This window comes from Geotrypetes seraphini, chromosome 4 (genome assembly GCF_902459505.1).
Source record: "Geotrypetes seraphini chromosome 4, aGeoSer1.1, whole genome shotgun sequence".
Classification (NCBI taxonomy): Eukaryota; Metazoa; Chordata; class Amphibia; order Gymnophiona; family Dermophiidae; genus Geotrypetes; species Geotrypetes seraphini.
The window spans coordinates 251,188,903-251,209,966 of record NC_047087.1 but is presented as its reverse complement, the minus strand read 5'-3'; the positions used below and the strand labels follow the sequence as shown (position 1 = coordinate 251,209,966).

The 21,064-nt window shown below is 42.4% G+C and overlaps 1 protein-coding gene across 5 annotated transcripts in view; it reads right to left on the bottom strand.

Annotated features, from left to right (window-relative positions):
- The window catches only part of PCDH15 (protocadherin related 15), a 2,123,136-nt gene that overhangs the window by 1,058,681 nt on the left and 1,043,391 nt on the right, over positions 1-21,064 (bottom strand). For 4 of the 5 annotated variants that reach the window (XM_033941002.1, XM_033941004.1, XM_033941003.1 and 1 more), the window contains 2 exons: positions 9,190-9,204; positions 2,932-2,997 (listed from right to left, as the gene is read on the bottom strand). In XM_033941002.1, the coding sequence (XP_033796893.1) occupies positions 2,932-2,997; positions 9,190-9,204 (81 nt within the window). The remainder of the gene's footprint in view (positions 1-2,931; positions 2,998-9,189; positions 9,205-21,064) is intronic. The other variant, XM_033941006.1, reaches the window with a different exon arrangement.

Genomic DNA, 21,064 nt, shown 5'->3' with positions numbered 1-21,064 from the left:
AGGTTCCTAAAGGATGAGGGGATTGAGGGTTACAGATAGATGTAGAAGTAGGTTACAGAAATGGTCAGGAAACACTTCACAGGTCACAGACCTGATGGGCCGCTGCGGGAGCGGATCGCTGGGCATGATGAACCTCTGGTCTGATCCAGTGGTGGCAACTTCTTATGTTCTTAAATACATTTAGTTATCTATTTTAATTAATGCATTATGTGGGCAATTCTATAACTGGGCACCATCATTTAGGCACACTAATGCCATGCTTGAGGATATAATCTATAATAGTGTCTGGATGCCCAGATTCCTTTGTAGAATATGAGTGTAACCTGGCATTGGCATGCATATTTACATGCCCACAGTTATACCAGTCATATACTTGGTGTAACTATGGGCAACTAAATATGGCACAGACGGGAATATCTTACAGTATTCTGCAACTTATGCAAGGAAGTGGGAGCCTCACCCATGTGAAAGCTTCCTTGCAGTTATGCGCTATCCTTCACATTCTATATATGGTGCCTAAGGTTGCATGTGCACATTGGTGCGCAAAGCCAATGTGTATGCTCAACTTAATTAATTGGTCTAATTGACTCTGATAACTAGCATAGAAAATGACGGCAGAAAAGGGCTATAGCCCATCAAGTCTGCCCACACTAATGACCCACTCCCCTAACTTTACCCTCTTGGATAACTCATAGCCCCTCAAGTCTACCCACTCTGATTGCCCTCCCCCAATTTACCCTCTTAGAGATCCCACATGTGCATCCTATTTTTTCTTAAAATCTGACACACCGCTGGCCTCGATCATCTGCACTGGAAGTTCATTTCAATGGTCAACCACTCTTTCGGTGAAGAAGTACTTCCTGATGTCGCCATGAAATCTCCCGCCCCTGATTTTTAGTGGATGTCCTCTTGTGGCCGAGGGTCCTTTAAGAAAGAAAATATCCTCTTCCTCCTTGATACGACCAGTGATTTATTTAAACATCTTAATCATGTCTCCCCTCTCCCTACGTTTTTCGAAAGAGTACAGCCGCAATTTAGTCAGTCTCTCCTCGTATGAGAGATCCTTGAGCTCCGAGACCATCCTGGTGGCCATTCATTGAACCGACTCAACTCTCTGCACATCTTTTCGGTAGTGTGGCCTCCAGAATTGTACACAGTATTCCAGGTGAGGTCTCACCATGGATCTGTACAACGACATAATGACCTCGGCTTCCTGCTAATGAAATTTCTACGGATACACCCCAATATTTGTCTAGCCTTGGATGAAGCCTTCTCCACTTGATTAGCAGCTTTCATGTCTTCACTAATGATTACTCCTGAATCACGCTCTGCTGCAGTCCTAGTTAAGGTCTCACCATTTAGGGTGTAATTTCTACATGGATTTCTACTGCCAAGGTGCATTACCTTACACTTCTTAGCGTTGAAGCTAAGTTGCCAAGTCGAGGACCAATGTTCCAACAAGAGTAGGTCCTGTGTCATACCTTCAGGAAACTTGCTATTACTTACTATGTTACATAGTTTGGCGTCATCGGCGAATAATGTTATTTTACCTTGAAGCCCCTTAGTCAGGTCTCCTATGAATATGTTGAAGAAGATCGGGCCTAAGACCGAGCCCTGCGGCACTCCACTGGTTACCTCCGACGTTGTGGAGAGGGTACCATAATTGGTGCTAACTGACATTAATTAAAAGTTATGTGCACAACTCAGAAATTACAATTCAATAAAATGTGTGCAACAGTTGAAGTGTGCAATTTGAAAAGGGAGTTTGACCAGGGGAAGATCCTGGGCAGATTTTACATGTTTCTACAAGTTCTGTGCATTGTTGTAGAATATGCCCGATCCACGCACAACTTAGGCACAGACATTTAGGTATGGTTTTAGCTTGCCTAAATGGGTACGTCTAAGTTATGTGATGCATACAGGTGCTAAGCGTGATTCTAGAAAAGGTATCAGCACTTTGTAGAATTGTGCTAAGTCTTGTTCTATTTGGCACCAATTTTTTGGGCGCTTTATATAGAATCAGGCCCTATGTCACATATGCTCACCCTTATAGAATAGCGCTTAGGCACCCTGCTAGCACTTATTTATGTAAGTGTTCAGTTATCCACATAAGTGTTAGCATTCTCTATTCTCTGCAACACAGAAAAATCAGCTGTAGACTTCCATGCCAAGGCAACTGGTCATACAATTAGATTTGAAAACACAAAAGTCTTAGAGAAAGAAGACAGCTAGTGGCCAAGAAGAATCAAAGAGGCAATAGAGATGGCAAGATACCCCAGTAACTCCATAAATAAAGCATGGCTACTGCTCAACAAAAAGAAATTTAGTTCAAAAGAGACTAGGGATGAGGACAAATGCCTTATCCCTCTCAAAGTTTCCAGCCTCTTTCACGCCAGAATTAAAAATTGTGACCAAAAGACTTTTCCATAAAAATTTTAAATTGTGGCCAACAAACTTTCCTGCTAAAATTCAAATTCATGACCAACAGACTTTCTTGCCTCAATCATCTCAAGCCCCAGCCAGTCAGGTTCGAGGACCCACTATATATAAAGAGAAACTACAGACCTCACAACACACCCTGAAGAAAGCCATAGCATGATGGCTGAAATGTTGGTTCTACCTACCCAGATGTGGCAAGACACGAACGACTGCAACATTCAGTATTCTCTAAATTTGCATGCAGAAGTGATGCATAAATATGGGTGCCCAGTTATAGAATTAGAGGGTATGTGGTCTGTAAATATCCTCTAGATTACTAACATTGAAAAGAAGGGATTTTCTCATAATATTGTGGTTGACTCCTTTTTTTCCCCATATCTGCTATATTCTATACCAAACTAAAGAAGAAATATACAGTCTTCCAAATCCTAAATCAACTGAAATGAGTCTATTATATCAAAATTACATGAACTGAAGTGTGACAGGACTTACCATTTCGACTTTCTTCATTAATCGAAACAATAGTGGCTGGAGGACCTGATCTAGCCAGCTTGCAATCTAAATGTAAACAAAGTGAAACTAGTAAGTTATATATTCTGGTTAGTTAACACAAAATGATCAAACAGAATTTATATTTAGCAAGAAAATGTAGAGCTGCAGAATTTTCTCACCAAGGAACAAATAGTCACTCACTAATGGGGAAAAAAAGAGCCATTATAAAGACAATTTTCAAAGCAATTTATTGGGGTATAAAATGTTTTACCCATTTATGTCAGTTGTCTGGAAAGTGCCCACTCTGTGGGATCCTTTTACTAAAGTTTTAAGAACATAAGAACATAAGCAGTGCCTCTGCTGGGTCAGACCAGGGATCCATCATGCCCAGCAATCTGCTCATGTGGTGGACCATCAGGTCTAGGACCTGTTAGTAACCCTCTATCTATACCCTTCTATCCCCTTTTCCTTCAGGAAATTGTCCAATCCCTTCTTGAACTCCAATACCGTACTGTAAGAGCTCAAATTACTCAGATGCAAGTGCAAAATCTGTGTTGTAACTGTTGGGAGCATTGACAGCATCTTTACAGTTACAACACAGGGGAAAAAATAAATAAATAAAAAGCATTACCACACGGTGAGCGCATTGTTCCTTCCATTGGCATAGCAAGGGTGAGAGGCACCTGGGGTGGTGGTGCCCCTCCCCCGCCCCTGTCTCCACCCTCCCGCTCTTTTCCTGATACCCCCTGCCACGTGCGCACCCCCCTTCTCTTCCCCTTACCTCTAGTTGTTCACCACCGCGAGCAACAAGAACTTCAGCATGCTCCTCGTGACCCTGTCGGCCCTCCCTCTGATGTCACTTCCTATGCTTGGCACTCAGAAGTGATGTCAGAGGGAGAGACAAAGCGGTTATGAGGAGCACATTGAAGTTGTTGCTCATGGCGGTGAACAACTAGAGGTTACGGGGGAAAGGAAGGGAGGCATGCGCGAGGGGAGGAGTGGAAAGAGGCGAGGGTGGAGAGGAGGAGGGGTGCCAGCGCCCCCCCACCAACATGGCTCCTGGGGCAGACCACCCCCCCCCCCCTCTTACTATGCCACTGGTTCCTTCACATGGATGTGCTTACTGCCTCCTATTTAGAAAGTTCTAAGCACATCAATCTGCAACAGTGACACAGAGTTTGCTTTCAAGGGCCATGTCTGCAAAAGAATTACTTTGGCATGTACCATGATAATAATGTGGTGTATGATCTTATCCTCAAATTCTATATATGGTGTCTAAAGTTATGGGTCAGTGCACTTAGCTGATGTATGCACATAACTTAAATAACAGGCTTAATCATTGCCAATTATTGACAATAAACACCTGTAAATAGATGTCAATGGGAGTTAATAGAAAGTTAGGCGCACAACTTGGTGAGCACATAGCACAAAGTGGTAGGTGCTTTATGCAATGCGCATAGTTAAAAGTAGGCATGGTTAGAGGCAGATGGTGGGCATGTTTCTGGGTTAGGCGCATGTTTTTGGTAAAGGGGATGGAACTCCTCTCGTATGAGGAAAGACTAAAACGGTTAGGGCTCTTCAGCTTGGAAAAGAGATGGCTGAGGGGAAATATGATTGAAGTCTACAAAATCCTGAGTGGAGTAGAACGGGTACAAGTGGATCGATTTTTCAAAGACTAGCGGACCCTCGATGAAGTTATATGGAAATACTTTTAAAACTTTTAAAACCAATAGGAGGAAATTTTTTTTGTCACTCAGAGAATAGTTAAGCACTGGAATGCATTGCCAGAGGATGTAGTAAGAGCGGATAGCGTAACTGGTTTTAAGCAAGTTTTGAACAAGTTCCTGGAGGAAAAGTCCATAGTCTGTTATTGAGATAGACACAGGAGAAACTACTGCTTGCCCTTTATCGGTAGCATGGAATATTGCTACACCTTGGGTTTTGGCCAGGTACTAGTGACCTGGATTGGCCACCGTGAGAACGGGCTACTGGGCTTGATGGACCATTGGTCTGACCCAGTAAGGCTTTTCTTCTGTTTTGACTTAGGTGCCATTGTGTGCACAACTTAGGAGCAGGCATTTAGGCTAAAGGTTGAGATGCCTAGCAATGCACAATAGCTCTGTCATTCTATACAGTGCACATACCTTTTGTAGAATCCCATTTAGCGCTGCATTAGTCAGCGCCAATTTTTTAAGTGACATATATAGAATCTGGCCCTCAGTGTTTCTAATTTACTGCTAATGTTCATCATAGAACTTGCTTCAAGTCAAAAAGAGCTTCCTTCTGGGAGTCATAGGATATTACATGTATGGACAAGCTTATTCTGCTATGTTTTGTTGCTTTCAGGCTACATTTCATATTTATATATTTATTTAGTCAAATTTCTAGCCTGGCCTCCCAGAAGAGCTCAGAATGGGTTACAAGTTTCTCTATCTAAAGGATAATAACAATCACAGAATAATTGTTCAGGATTGATACTTCTATGGCCAAGGTCAATCTGATGGTTTCCCCTTTTACCATTATGTCCAGTTTCCTCGTATCTAACCTTTTATTGATGGAAATGGGGTGATCTCTTCCATCTTCATATGGGAAACTCACTTGGTATACTCTCTTGGTTTAAATATAGGGCATGCAGCATAAATATAGAAGTTCATTAACTCCTCTTTATCTGCAGAAGCATTCTTATTGTAGTTAATTCTCTTAACTTTTTTCCTTAATTTCTGTGTTTTATTCCTGCTACAGCTGGTCAATAAACAAGTCCACAATGGCTTTTATTTGCAGCAAGGTACTATCTTTATCTGCAGTGTCTGTACTCTCACACTGTATCTTTAGTCCTAATACATACACTATGGGTGGCCATCTTTTTTCCTATGTGATGGAAAGTCATCATACATTCTTTTCTTTCCAAGCATACTTTGATTGTGATGTCATCTTACTGAGATTTCTTACCCATCACCTGCCAATCTTCTGCCCAGCCAAGGAGCGAATGATGTGGAGCCATGAAACTTACAAGTTATTCCACACTTTTCTTGACACTTTTTCTGTCAAGTAAAGTGTGGAATAACTTGCAAGTTTCATGGTTCCACATCAGTCTCTTGGTTGGAATGAGAACTTTACAGCTGTCCCTCATATTGTGATGTCATAATGCATCATTCCACCAATGCCTAAGAGCCAACCTCATCAGTGATGTCACAATGGCTTGGTTTCCCTATACTTGTGCCCATTTACTAGATGCATTTGCATCACTGAAACAAAAAGTGTCAAGAGAAGTGTGGAATAACTTGTAAGTTTCAAGGCTCCACATTATTCTCTTCTTGGTTGGGCTGAGAACTTTTCAGTGGCCTCTCGTAAACCGTGTATGAAAAGAGTTATCACATATACCGTATTTTCACGCAGATAACGCGCACCCGTGTATAATGCGCACACGGGTATAGCGCGCAGAAACCACGATATTATGTATAAAAACTTTTGTATACCGCGCTCACGGGTATAACGCGCATGCTGCCCGACTGTCCTTTCGCCCGCCCCGACTCTTCTCTGGCCACCCCGACTCTCCTTTCGCCCGCTCCGACTCTCCTCTGGCCACCCCGACTCTCCTTTCGCCCTCCCCGACTCTCCGTGCGCTGTCCCGACTCTCCATTTACCCGCCCTGCCCTGCCCCCCCCGGCAGGACCACTCGCACCCCCACCCCGAAGGACCGCCGACTCCCCGACAATATCGGGCCAGAAGGGAGCCCAAACCCTCCTGGCCACGGCGACCCCTTACCCCCACCCTGCACTACATTACGGGCAGGAGGGATCCCAGGCCCTCCTGCCCTCGACGCAAACCCCCCTCCCTCCAACGACCGCCCCCCCCAAGAACCTCCGACCGCCCCCTCATAAATGCTTTTATTAGAAGCTTATGGCTTGCCCACTAAATATCCTCCCTTCTGGAAGACACAGCAGAGAGTCTAATAAGAGCCCACGAGATACAAAAGTTTTTCTACATAGTTCCCACCCCGCCCGACGCCCGATTCACCCCCCCAGCAGGACCGCTCGCACCCCCACCCCGAACGACCGCTCGCACGCGCTCCCACCCGCACCCGCGATCGGAGCAAGAGGGAGCCCAAGCCCTCTTGCCCGGCTGACTCCCCGACAATATCGGGCCAGGAGGGAGCCCAAACCCTCCTGGCCATGGCGACCCCCTACCCCCACCCCGCACTACATTATGGGCAGGAGGGATCCCAGGCCCTCCTGCCCTCGACGCAAACCCCCCTCCCTCCAACGACAGCCCCCCCCAAGAACCTCCGACCGCCCCCCCAGCCGACCCGCCCCCAGCCCACCTGGGGGCGCGGCCTGAGGCACATGGTCGGGTTGGGCCCATGTGCCTCAGGCCGCGCCCCCAGGTGGGACCTAAGGCTCCAGGGCCTATTCTGATTGGCCCACGCGCCTTAGGCCCCACCAGTAGGCGGAGCTTTGGGACGGATGGGCCAATCCGGCCTCATTCCGTCGTTGGCTGCCTGCCGGACAGGCGGGTTTGGCTCCCGTCTGTCCGGCCAACTACCAAAGGTACGGGGAAGGGGGGTGGGGGTGTCGTGGGGGTCGGCCAGGGGGGTCGGGGGTCGGCTGGGGGGCGGTCGGAGGTTCTTGGGGGGGGCGGGCGGTGGAGGGAGGGGGGTTTGCGTCGAGGGCAGGAGGGCCTGGGATCCCTCCTGCCCGTAATGTAGTGCGGGGTGGGGGTAGGGGGTCGCCGTGGCCAGGAGGGTTTGGGCTCCCTCCTGGCCCGATATTGTCGGGGAGTCGGCCGGGCAAGAGGGCTTGGGCTCCCTCTTGCTCCGATCGCGGGTGCGGGTGGGAGCGCGTGCGAGCGGTCGTTCGGGGTGGGGGTGCGAGCGGTCCTGCTGGGGGGGTGAATCGGGCGTCGGGCGGGGTGGGAACTATGTAGAAAAACTTTTGTATACCGCGCTCACGCGTATAACGCGCGAGGGGTATGCGCGGTAGGTAAAAACACGTATAACACGCGCGTTATATGCGTGAAAATACGGTATATGCTAACAGTTACTGTGAACTAATTGACATGAAAGTGTCTTAGCACTTTTTAGTATAAGGGTCTCTGTATACAGATAAAAGGTGCAATGATATGCACGTCAGGGCACATTTCAGGGGGATATTCCTTGGGCACTAGGAGGGGGGGAGGGAAGTGTTGGAATGATATTTTCAAAATTATGCATGTTTTTTCATCAAAACAAGTCTCCTTGAACAAAAAAGGAAGTACAAGTGAGTAGGGGCTCTATTTCTTAGGCACTTTCAACATTAAAGTACCTGCAGAGTTTTACTCTAAAAACAAATGCAAGGTTTATGGCTAAACAATGTCCACATAAGAGGGCAGTTTGAAAAGTTCAGTAATAAATCATATTAAACAAAGAAAAAAACACATTTATATTTTTCAACATAGGCCTAGAGTGCCTTTTTACTAAGGCACTCTAGCTGTTTTAGCACACATTAAATATTAGCGTGTGCTAAATGCTAACACGTGCATTATAGTCTATAGATGCATTAGCATTTAGCGTGCACTATTTAACGTACGCTAAATCGGCTAGTGTGCTTTAGTAAAAGGACCCCATAGTCTCCTTAGAGGGCTATACACTTAATCCAACAAGTTTCCAGTTTGTCCATCCCATTGGAAAAATATGGCTTTGTCAAATTTTTTTTTAAAAAGATTTAACTTGATTTTTACTGAATTTTTCAAACCACCCTCGTACTTTGTAGTTATGCAGATAATTTAAAAACCAATCCTTAATTAGCCATGTAATCTAGTACAAGAGCATTCTGGATTAGCTTTCATGTGTTTAAGCATGACAAACATCTACACAGGTAATGCATATGCAAAGCCTGACCCACATTACAACACAGAGCTAGCCACTTACAACACCAAAAATAATTTCTACATATAGCACAATGTTCTTTCATGTCCTCATTTCAGAGATATTAGGAGATATCTCTGTGGAGCAGAAGTCCTTCAGGACATAGATGGCAACAAGGCAATTTTACCCAACTAATAACATAAAAGGATGATTAAAAGAGATACATTGTAATTAAAAATTCACAACAAAAACAAACATAACTAGAATTTAATTGGGATAAAAAAGATCTAATTACAATGTGTGAACAGAATTTTAATAATGTACCAAGGAGAAGGAATTAAAACAATGTTCTAAAGTGTAAAAAGAAAAAAAAAATAGACAAGCAATGTTGACGAGGTTACATTTTGGCATCTTACCCTCATATTGCCAGTCTGGGACCAAAAGTATAGAGCCATCAATGGAAGCAGAGCAGAATTATGAAAGGAAAGAAATAAGAGTATAATATATTTAACTGAAAGTTTTAGCATGCACATACAGTAATAACATCAATATGATAAGAGCTGTTATAGAAATACTGTATGCATGTAAATGTGATCTCCTAAAAAAAATGAATTTATAAGTCTTTGTCACTGTTCAAGAACTGATCAGGACAAACAGGGATGTGCACTCGTTAAAACGCATTCAGCCAACTACTGCACCTTAAAAACTGTAAGAGCCAATGCACTAAATTGAAGTAAAGTTTTGTAGTTATCATGCTTTGGGATCCTTTTACCCAACTGTGGCCCTCTTTTATTAAGCCACGGTACAGGTTTCTACCATGGCCCGGAAAGCTAAATGCTCCGACACTCTTCAGAGCAGCATAAGTGCATTTTGCGCTCCGGGCCGTGGTAGAAACCTCTAAGGAGGCTTAGTAAATTGTAGATGGTATGGGATCATAAGCTAATCAGTTACCATGCCATAATGTATGTTGCAGTGCTAAACTGTTAGCATAAAGTTTGCCCACTCTCCAGCCCGAACCTCCACCCAGTGCTGATTATTTTGTCAGTGGGTAGTGTGCACACATACACAAAACCCTGTTTTGCTGCGTTAAACACACATTACTGCTTACCTCAGCTTAGTTAAAGGGCTCCTTTACTTGCAAACATTAAAACTCAGTAAGTGCAAAGGCTGTATGGAAACTATTGGAGGCATGCAATTGCCGCACACAAAAAAAAGTTGTTCACAATTAGCACAGATGCGCTTAACACTTCCTTTTGAGGAAGAGATAAGTGCACTTAGGCTAGCTCTACAAGGGATAATGCCCTAACTGCAACATGCCTATTCTCCACTCATTACCCACCTAGTTCTTGCCCACAAGCATTTATTTTTTTTTTATTGAGATTTATTAACCACCATTATGAAGAGATTCAAGGTAGTGTACAGCAAGTAGAATTCAACATAAAACTTACAATTTTGTTAATAGCATAACAGTAGTAAAAAGACCAAATATAAACAAATACAATAAGAGAGGTAAACTCAAAATCAGCAAACTTGAAAATAATAGGACTACCATGAAACAGTTTCAAACATATACTTGTAAGAACGCTGAAATTCAAATAAGAAAGAGATGATACAATGTCAGAATAACACTTATGAAACACCTAAAAAGCACAAATCAGAACATTCAACAACATACCCCTCCTTTACAAAGCCACGCTAACATTTTTAGCACTGGCTGCGGTGCTAACAGCTCAGATGCTCATAGGAATTTGGCTACTATGGCGGCCAGCGCTAAAAACGCCAGAGCAGCTTTGTAAAGGAGGGGGATAGATATGAAGCTAATGATTTTCTATAATCATTATCCTATAGTTGAGGGGCCAAGTGCAGATATTAGATGGAGACAAGATGGGTACTACAGAGTGCATTCAGATAAACAGATGGGAGGCTAAACTCAAAGCAAGTTGTTTATATAGCTAAACACGATATAAGGAACTGATTTATCATGTAGTAAATACATTAGAACATGCTGTGTTGCCATTGCAGTAATAGTTATCACCCTCAAGTGCTAACAATTAGTCCCCCTCCTTTACTAACACGTAGTGCGGGTTTTATCGCCGTCAGCAGCGGGAACTGCTCCGACGCTCATAGAAATTCTATGAGCGTCGGAGCAGTTACCGCCGCTGCCGGTGCTAAAGCCCGCACTATGGATTAGTAAAGGAGGAGGGAGTGTTTGCTAATCTGCACATTTTTAATAAACAGGCCCCTTTATGTTTGCTAAATTGATTTAGCAGGTATTGACCTTCAAATTAATGCAAATAAAGTTGAATAATGCATCTTACAAAGGTACGTGTATTTAAAAAGTTATATTAACCCAAATGTGTGGTATGACCTGAGCAAATGCTAAAAAGTTGAGAAGAAATCAAAAAAATTAAAAAATGAACCTATTTTTCTCACATACCTAAAAAAAAATGCATTCATGATAATGACAATAACAATCTGCAAAAAGTTCTATGGTTGCTCTTAGTGGGAATGGAGTTAGTAGCACTTATACAGAAAACACCAGTATGTGCTTCCAATGCAGCGATGTCTGTTGCTAAGCAACAACATTCAAACATTTTTCTTTTTTTCTTTGTTCGAATTACAACAAATCTATGAGTAGACTTTGTGATGCAGCAATTCCTCCCCTAACTTAGTAAAATCAGTCTTTTGGATGAAAGCTATATCTAAAGATAATGGGGCTCATTTTCAAAACTGAAAAATATCCAAAATACAACATGTAGTGTCACTTGGATGTTTTAATCGACAAAACGTCCAAGTGCAGATTTTCTTTTTTTTTAATATCGTTATTCATTTTGAAGTCATAAGTGCAACATATAATACAATCATATTTCACAATAAAAGCACTTAAATACAATTAAAATTGTAATCTATGACAAATAGATATATCACCCCCCATAATTATATTCAAAAAGTACACTCAAATTAATAAATTAAAAATATGTTCCAACCCACCCTGGATGTGTATGACCAAAGAGCAAAATCAATAATCACTCTTTGCAAAAAACTTTGCCAATGGCTCCCAAATCTTCAGAAACTTTTTGTAATGTCCCTGTTGTATAGCCATAATACGTTCCAATTTAAAAAATGTGACATTGAGACTCCCACCAAAAGGTATAGTTCAATCTATCCCAGTTTATCCAGTTCCTTAAAATAAGCTGTATGGCAACCCCTGTCATAATAAAGAGAAGTTTATTATTGTGAGATGATATTTGGCTTTTAGCTCTCATCATAGTATCAAATAGCACAGTGTCATATGTTAGTGCCACTGGATTTTCCATTACTTTGTTTACCTGATCCCAAATGGATCTCCAAAATTGATGTATCAAGGGACAATAATATAATAAATGATCCAATGTCCCAGGTTCAAGAAGGCAGTGCCAGCATCTATTAGACTTGGAATTATCAAGTGCAGATTTTCAAAGCAAACATTTTAGATGTCTTAAAGGTCATTTTCCCTCCAGTACATCTAAATCTTAAGGGGGCATGTTAAAGGCATGTTTTGGGCAAGATTAGCGTGGCCTTAGGACTTGGATGTCTTGCAGGGATAATGAAACCTTTTTGAAGATGCCCACAGTGTCATTTAGATGTTTGGAATTACAGTACTCCCCCATAATTCACGAGTATTCCATTCCAGGAACACCCGCAAATTTTGAAAAACTGCGAATGCGGTTTTGAGTTTGTGAAAAGGCAGGAGAGGCAGCTGGGGTGCTGACGGGTGCAGTAAATCATACCTGGTATGCTCTTGGGAGGGGGGGGGGGAGAGGAGGAGGAATCAGCTGTACAGAAGGCTGATTTGCTGATTCATTCCCTGTATTTTCTGACTGGAAGAGGCAGTCAGAAAATACCACAAATAACTGAGTCCGCAAATTGCGAATTCACAGGGGAACACTGTACACCTGTTTTAAAAGCACATAAGGACCAAAAAGGTACCCAAACTGATCTGATAAGATGGCCACTGAATGCATGAAGGCATGAAACACTCTCCCCCCCCAGTGTTCACTGCCCCCCCTTAAAGATGTGAAAGAAACAATATATACTGGCCTCTATGACAGCTGAAGATATTATGGGAAATCCTAGTAGAGTAGCAAGCAGGTGTCTGGTGGGTGGTGTAGTGAATCATAGAGAAAGGGATCCAGTCCCATATCCTACTCCACCCACTAAATTTATGGTGGATAGCATGAGGCTACCAAAACTTACCCAAGACCTACTGTACTGCCATATAGGTGACACCTGCAAACATAAGGACTATTAGGGTGGTAGATCGGTTGGTATAGTAGGTTTTAGGGGAGTTCTGGAGGGCTCACCATACACTATAAGGGGGTTATGGTGAAATGTATATTTGGTACCCTTTATGTGAAGTTCACAGGAATGTCCCCTAAGGTGCCCCACAGCTCTGTTGGTCAGTCCATTAAAATATTAGTCCCCTTCCTATGTCCAAATGATCTTGTTTTGGATGGTTTGCATTTGTATACTTTAATTTTCAAAAATGGCCAAAAAACGTGAGTTTTGGGGCAGATCCACAAAGAACTTGAAATGCATTTAAGCTATCAGCAAATACATCTGTTCAATCACAATGATCACTCTCATCTCTATTTTTGAAAAAAATGTAATATTTTATTTATTTAAATTTTATTTTATCCCACACATCTCACAATCTATGTGGGTTACATGAAAACATACACAATGTATTAAACATACAGAACAATCATGCACAGTAACAATTCTATCCTACCACATTTTAAGGGAAAGTCTCTTGGAAATAATATGCTTTTAGACATTTACCAAAAGCAAAAATAATGTCACCTAACTGAACCACAACCGAGAAGCTGCCACACAAAATATGCAAGATCGTACTGAAAACAGCTGTTATCTACCGTATCTCTAACAACTGTTTAGAGTATGAGCGCAAAGGATGAGGACAAAACCAAGGACAACTTTTGATGCAATGCCCTGTAAACCGAAACCACAATCTTAAATTGTAGCTTCCAAATACCTGGAAGCCAGTGCAAGACAATCAACAGCAGGGAAACATGTTCCCTTCGGGAGATACGCCCAATCACATGTGCTGCTGCATTTTGGGCCACCTACAATGCCCTTAATGACTTCTGATGAAGTTCACATAATAAAACATTTCAGTAGTCCAAATACTTTGGTCATAATTAGAATATATTCTGCTGGAAGAGCATATATTTATGGCTTCATTTTCACAGCCACCTTTTTCACCAATTGTGATCCAGGAAGTCGATGCCCCTAGATGAAGTGGAATTCTGCCATCCATGGAGCTTAGCATTTTTTCCAGGGCCAAAAAAAGACTCTGCCTCTGCAGACCACAGTAACTCTCCAGTGGCCGGCCCAACAAAGAAGCAGTAATGCACAAAAGTTTCTATAAACATAAACATAGAAACAGACGGCAGATAAGGGCCACGGCCCATCTAGTCTGTCCACCTCAATGACCCACCCTCTACCTTTCTCTGTGAATAGATCCCACGTGTCTATCCCATTTGGCCTTAAAATCAGGCATGCTTCTGGCCTCAATAACCTCTAGTGGAAGACTATTCCTGCGATCAACCACCCTTTCAGTGAAAAAGAACTTCCTGGTGTCCCCGTGCAGTTTCCCGCCCCTGATTTTCCACGGATGCCCCCTTGTTGCCGCGGGACCCTTGAAAAAAAAGATATCTTCTTCCTCCTCGATGCGGCCCATGAGATACTTGAATGTCTCAATCATGTCACCCCTCTCTCTGCGTTCCTCGAGTGAGTACAGCTGCAATTTATCCAGCCGTTCCTCGTACGGGAGTTTCTTGAGTCCCGAGACCATCCAGGTGGCCATTCTCTGGACCGACTCAAGTCTCAGCACTTCCTTACGGTAATGCGGCCTCCAGAATTTCACACAGTACTCCAGGTGGGGGTCTCACTATGGATCTATACAATGGCATAATGACTTCAGGCTTACGACTGACGAAACTCCTGCGTATGCAACCTATGATTTGCCTTGCCTTGGATGAAGCTTGCTCCACTTGATTGGTAGTCTTCATGTTCTCCCTGACCATCACCCCTAAGTCTCATTCTGCTTCAGTTCTTGTCAGGATCTCACCATTAAGGGTGTAAGTCTTGCATGGATTTTTGCTGCCCAGGTGCATGACTTTGCATTTTTTGGCATTGAAGCTGAGTTGCCAGGACCTAGACCAGTGTTCCAGTAGGAGTAGGTCGTGCGTCATGTTGTCGGGCATTGAATTTATGTCTATTGTGACACACCAACTCTGAATCCAGAAAACGACTCACAAAAGGGTGAGATAAATCATTTATTTTCCTCCCTGTAACTGAGTAGGAAAATTTCAGCAGAGGTAAGCTCCCTTGCAGCAGCCACCTTGCTCCGTCCCCTCATAGCAAACCCTGTTTGAAAATATCATAGAAAATGAAATTCTAAACCTATACTGTATGTAACAGTAATATCCCCCTTTTCTTCTCATTGCCCTCATTTCTCATTCCCCCTTTATATTCATGCCCCCACCCTCACTCTCCCAATCCCCCTAATTGAATGAACCATGCCCTGTCATGAAGTGATGCCTATTAGCACCTGGGCCAATCAACTATATTTATTTATTTATATCCCTTGTCAACTCTGATATGAAAAGCATAGAGTGGAATTGTCCTAATCTGAATGATGTCCACAAAAATACAAATGTCCTTTAATTCATCTGATGGTTCACATGCCTTTATTCTTCTAATAACTCGATGACTTGACATGTACTTCTTTTGGCCAAACAGGCCTGCCTCAGGAGTCTTGAGATTCTTCAAAGTTTCATCCGATGTTGTTATGAATAAATGTGTAGTTTCTCATGACATTAATACGAAATAAGAGCTTCTGCCACAGTGCTCAGAGCCAAACGATGTACAGAGTGTTCTGGGACAGCTCTGATATGAAAACATTCTTTAGTAGTAGAACTAATAATGATATGAAAAAATTATATAAAGATAGCAAACTCAAGATATATATCCACTTTCTCAGCCCTCCCCCTCCCCTTCACACACATACATAATCGACAAACACAAGCAAACAGCAGAATTGGTTTTAAAGCCATAAGAGTTGTATTCTCCCTTGAAAGTCTAGTTAGTCCTTCTATCAGTCTGTGCCATCTGTGCAAGTCAAGCCACCATCAGCTTTTTTGGTACTTTCAGACAGATGAGACAGTCTGTGCCTTTTTAGCACAATTTTCCATCAAGATACAGGTGGAGGGGATTGGTTTTTATTTATCTAAGCTGTCATGTACTCTGAAATATTATCAACATTAAGCTCTAGCTCTGCCAACTGCCCTCTGCATGTTATTCCTTTTACTGTAAAAATTAAACTGGAAGGGAGTGTCCATTTATATTGCAGGTTTTCAGATCACAGATTGGGTATATCTCAATTTTACTGAATGGATCCAGTTTGGGTCAAGATATTTTATTTGAGCTGGAAATCATGCAGACATACTACAATGTCCCTGTGTTGATTGTCATGACAAGGTCCCAGTGCTCTATAAGAGGGATAGGACTTCCATACTGCTTTTTCTGCATGTGGTTACAAAGTGGTTTATATATTTTAGATGTACTTATTTTGTATCTGGGGCAATGAAATGTTAAGTGACTTGTCCAGAGTCACAAAGAGCTGCAGTGGGAATTGAACTCATGACCTCAGGATGCCGAGACAGTTGTTCTAACCATTAGGCCACTCTTCCTCTCCATCTGGTACTGGGGTTCAAGAAAGGATTGGATAATTTCCTTCTTGAAAAAGGGATAGAGGGCTATACATAGAGGATTACTGCACAGGTCCTGGACCTGTTGGGCCACCGCGTGAGCGGACTGCTGGGCACGATGGACCTCAGGTCTGACCCAGTGGAGGCATTGCTTATATTCTTATGTTTTTATGTTCTTATGTTCTTATGTTCTTATTGTTCCCTCTGTCCAGAACTGTAATGCAATCGCTGTATGCTGCAGCGTTGGGAACTCCTCTTAGTCTGACATTATTGTAATGGGACCTATTTTCAAGGTCCTCCGCTTTGTCCCATAGTGCTTATATGTCCTTGAACTGAGATTCACAGCTAGTTTTGACAGATTCTACATGGGCCTTGCACTGCTTCAGGCTCGCATCCATGACCTCCTGCTGGGAGTGCAGATAACTAATGTCTTACTGTATTTCTCTGAGTGCTATCTTAATGTCTTGGAATACCAATGAAAGCTTCTTCTTAAACATAGAAACATGATGGCAGATAAAAGCCAAATCACCCATCCAGTCTGTCATACATTTACCTGCAATTAGGTGTTTTGATGTTTTCAATATCAGTGCTGATGTCTTCCTCTGAGTCAGAGGCAGTCAGACTCATCTTGGTCTCAGCTATTTTATCACCCAGTGACTCATTCATTCTGTTTCCTGTCATACCTTAACAGATTTGCATGTTTCTGCCTGCTCTTGAGATGGCATTAACCTACAAAAGCAGGTGCCTCTAATAGCTTGGAAAAAGATGAGGTGAGAGGTGGAAATGCACAGAGCTCCAGCTCTTCATTACCATATTGGATGCTGACATCATTTCCTCCTTGTTAAAAATTATTATAAAAGCAAAATTATTGAACACATACACAGACATGGTTTGATGAGATATAGTCAACATATATTAAGCCAAGGGAGCTCTTGCATCACCAATCAGCTATATTTTTTTTGTATTGTGTGACTAAATAAATATATATATATATATATATATATATATATATATATATGTTATCTAAATTTGGGCATGGATATGAGATCTGTGTGCAAACTAAGTAGTTAATGAACCATTACCATTAACAACCAGTTATTGACATTAATTGGCACTATTTTGGATTATGCGTGAATCTGCCTACATGATCTTCTATAACGCTGTACGCCCAAAGTGTCTCATGCTCCACCCAAAGAGGACATGGCCAAGGGAAGAGGAATAGATGGAGCAAGAGCATTCCTAAAATTTCAGAGTAGTGTAATAGAATACCAGAATTAAGAGCAAGATTTTATAACCGGCGCTTATGTCAGCGGGGCGCCAATCAAGTGTCAGTCACTCGAGAGCACTGGTTACTGAATTGCACCTGATTCAACCAAGATAGGTGGCTTAAATGTAGGCCTGGCAGGAGGGAGTGGCATCCCTCCTGCCAGGGGACTTTGAGGGGGTATCGGGGTTTCTGGCAGGAGGGAGTGGGCATCCCTCCTTCTGATATCAGGGGGTCCACTGCCACAGGTGCTCAGCTGATCACGGTAGGGGCATTCCCCTTCTCCCATCCCTTCCCTCCCCCCACCCCCCTCCCCCCGCCCGCCTGACTTTCTCGGTACCTAATTTTGAGTGCCATTTACTGAATTTGGACCATATTGTTTCTGATTTTTCATGAAAGAATTCTGAGTGGATTAAAAAGCCTCAGGATAAGTTTCAAGTTTATTAGGATTTTATATACCGCCTATCAAGGTTATCTAAGCGGTTTTTACAATCAGGTACTCAAGTCTTATTATGCAAGGGCAATGAAACATTTTTTGGGTTGTGGGGCAATACAATTTTCAGTCCTACCCTCAAGATCTATAATTGCTGATGGTTTGTTGAGCAAGATATTGGCAGGGCTATGGCCCCAGTGACTCATCGCATTCTACTGCCTGTGGAGATTGTAATCAAAACATCATGACCTCCAGAAACCCATTTAACCCCCCCTTTTACAAAACCGCACAAGAGGTTTTTAGCACTGGCCGGCGCGCTGAATTCTCTGCGCTGCTCCAATGTTATAGAGTTCCTATGAACATTCAGCTTGCCATCCTGCGCTAAAAATCTCTTGTGTGGTTTTGTAAAATGGGGTATATGTTGGCACTTGGATGTTCTACTCGACAGGACATAGAAGTGTCAATTTTCTAAACCAACTTTCTGGACATCCAGCAGGACTTTTAAGCCGCTGTGCGTCCATCACTCTAAGGGGCATATTGGCAGGAATGTTATGGGTGGCATTTGGGTGGGATCTGGCCAGGCTTAGACTTAGACATCCTGCAGGGATAATCAAGTGTTTTGCGTTAGACCTGTTTTAAAAGGGTATGTGTTAAAAAGGTACCCAAAGTGGCCAGATAACCATTGCAGAGATAAAGTAAGGACACACACACACACTTCCCCACTGCTCACTGACCCCCCTCACATCTCACAAAGATCAGAATACTAAAGTATACCTGTCTATAAAACAGCATAGTAACATAGTAGATGACGGCAGATAAAGACCCGAATGGTCCATCCAGTCTGCCCAACCTGATTCAATTTAAATTTTTTTTTTTTTTTTTAAATTTTTCTTCTTAGCTATTTCTGGGCAAGAATCCAAAGCTTTACCCGGTACTGTGCTTGGGTTCCAACTGCCGAAATCTCTGTTAAGACTTACTCCAGTCCATCTACACCCTCCCAGCCATTGAAGCCCTCCCCTGCCCATCCTCCACCAAACGGCCATACACAGACACAGACCGTGCAAGTCTGCCCAGTACTGGCCTTAGTTCAATATTTAATCTTATTTTCTGATTCTAAATCTTCTGTGTTCATCCCACGCTTCTTTGAACTCAGTCACAGTTTTACTCTCCACCATCTCTCTCGGGAGCGCATTCCAGGCATCCACTACCCTCTCCGTAAGATAGAATTTCCTAACATTGCCCCTGAATCTACCACTCCTCAACCTCAAATTATGTCCTCTGGTTTTACCATTTTCCTTTCTCTGGGAAAGATTTTGTTCTACGTTAATACCCTTCAAGTATTTGAACGTCTGAATCATATCTTCCCTGTCTCTCCTTTCCTCTAGGGTATACATATTCAGGGCTTCCAGTCTCTCCTCATACGTCTTCTGGCGCAAGCCTCCTATCATTTTCGTCGCCCTCCTCTGGACCGCCTCAAGTCTTAGAAACAAACAGCACTGTGGGGTGGTCGATGTCAAAAGGACGGTACAAACCCCCACAGCAATGGTACCACAACAGCACATATATTTTAAGCAAAACAATGTGGAACCAATCCCTGGACTCCCAGAGGTTAAAACAATGATATTTATTAATGCAAAATTAAAATAATGCAAAATTAAAGTCACTTGCTGTAAACAGATTTAGCAAAACCATGTTGATTTTAAGGAACACTTTTTTTTTTTTTTTTGCTGCGGTTCATTTCTTTGAATCACAGACAGCACGATAGAAGTATCACAGCACCTCCTCACGGATGTTTTCTGTGAAGCTGCTGTGTTTTTATTGCTGTATTTGAGGACCCCTGAAGAAGGCAAATATTGCCGAAATACGGCCTGTGTAGGGTCTGGATATCTGTGCAAGTGACTTTATTTATTGCATCTTTGTTGGCTTTTATTACATTATTTATTGTATTTTAATTTTGCATTAATAAATATCATTGTTTTTAACCTCTGGGAGTCCAGGGATTAGTTCCACATTGTACTGTATAGAACAGTAGCACTTGTGTAGGTCTACTAGTCTTTCCTATACCAGGTGCTGCTGTTCTCTAGACAGGTATATACTTTACTATTCTGATCTTTGTGGGATGTGAGGGGGTCAGTGAGCAGTGGGGAAGTGTGTGTAGCAAGTCCCATAAACCACGCTAACCACTACATTTATGGTGGAAAGTGTGCAAATTCACCTCCAAGTTATTATTAACAGGTTAAAATATAGGAAACAGAAAGCAAGGTTTATTGGCCATATTTCTTAGTGAAGATGCTAGAAGCAAAAACACTTTGATGGGGCCTTGAACATCATCATAGGTCATAAAATCCCAGCCTGTTTTTCTTTTTATTCTTGTGAATTACACCTGAATTTGTGTGCATTAAATAAATATGTGTTATGTGATCAGTTACTGGCAATCTAGGGAACAAGCTAAGTGCTATTTTCATATTATAACATTTTTTTAGAAAGTTATAATTAACAAGATCCTATCTAAAATAATGAAAAGTATATAAGGAAAATCACCTTGAGACTGCCAGTAACCGATCACATAACACATATTTATTTAGTGCACACAAATTCAGGTGTAATTCACAAGAATAAAAAGAAAAACAGGCTTGCTTCTAGCATCTTTAAACACTTGGAGATTTGAGGTCTTTCCCCAGTCAGCTTAGCAACAGAAACAAAATTGCAAGCATTAACAACAGATATTGTCTTAACCGTCAATATTTTACCTCTATGTAAAATAACCTCAGCTTTTTTTCTGGGGTTATGTTACTACCTGGGAGCATCAGGCCATAAAGTTG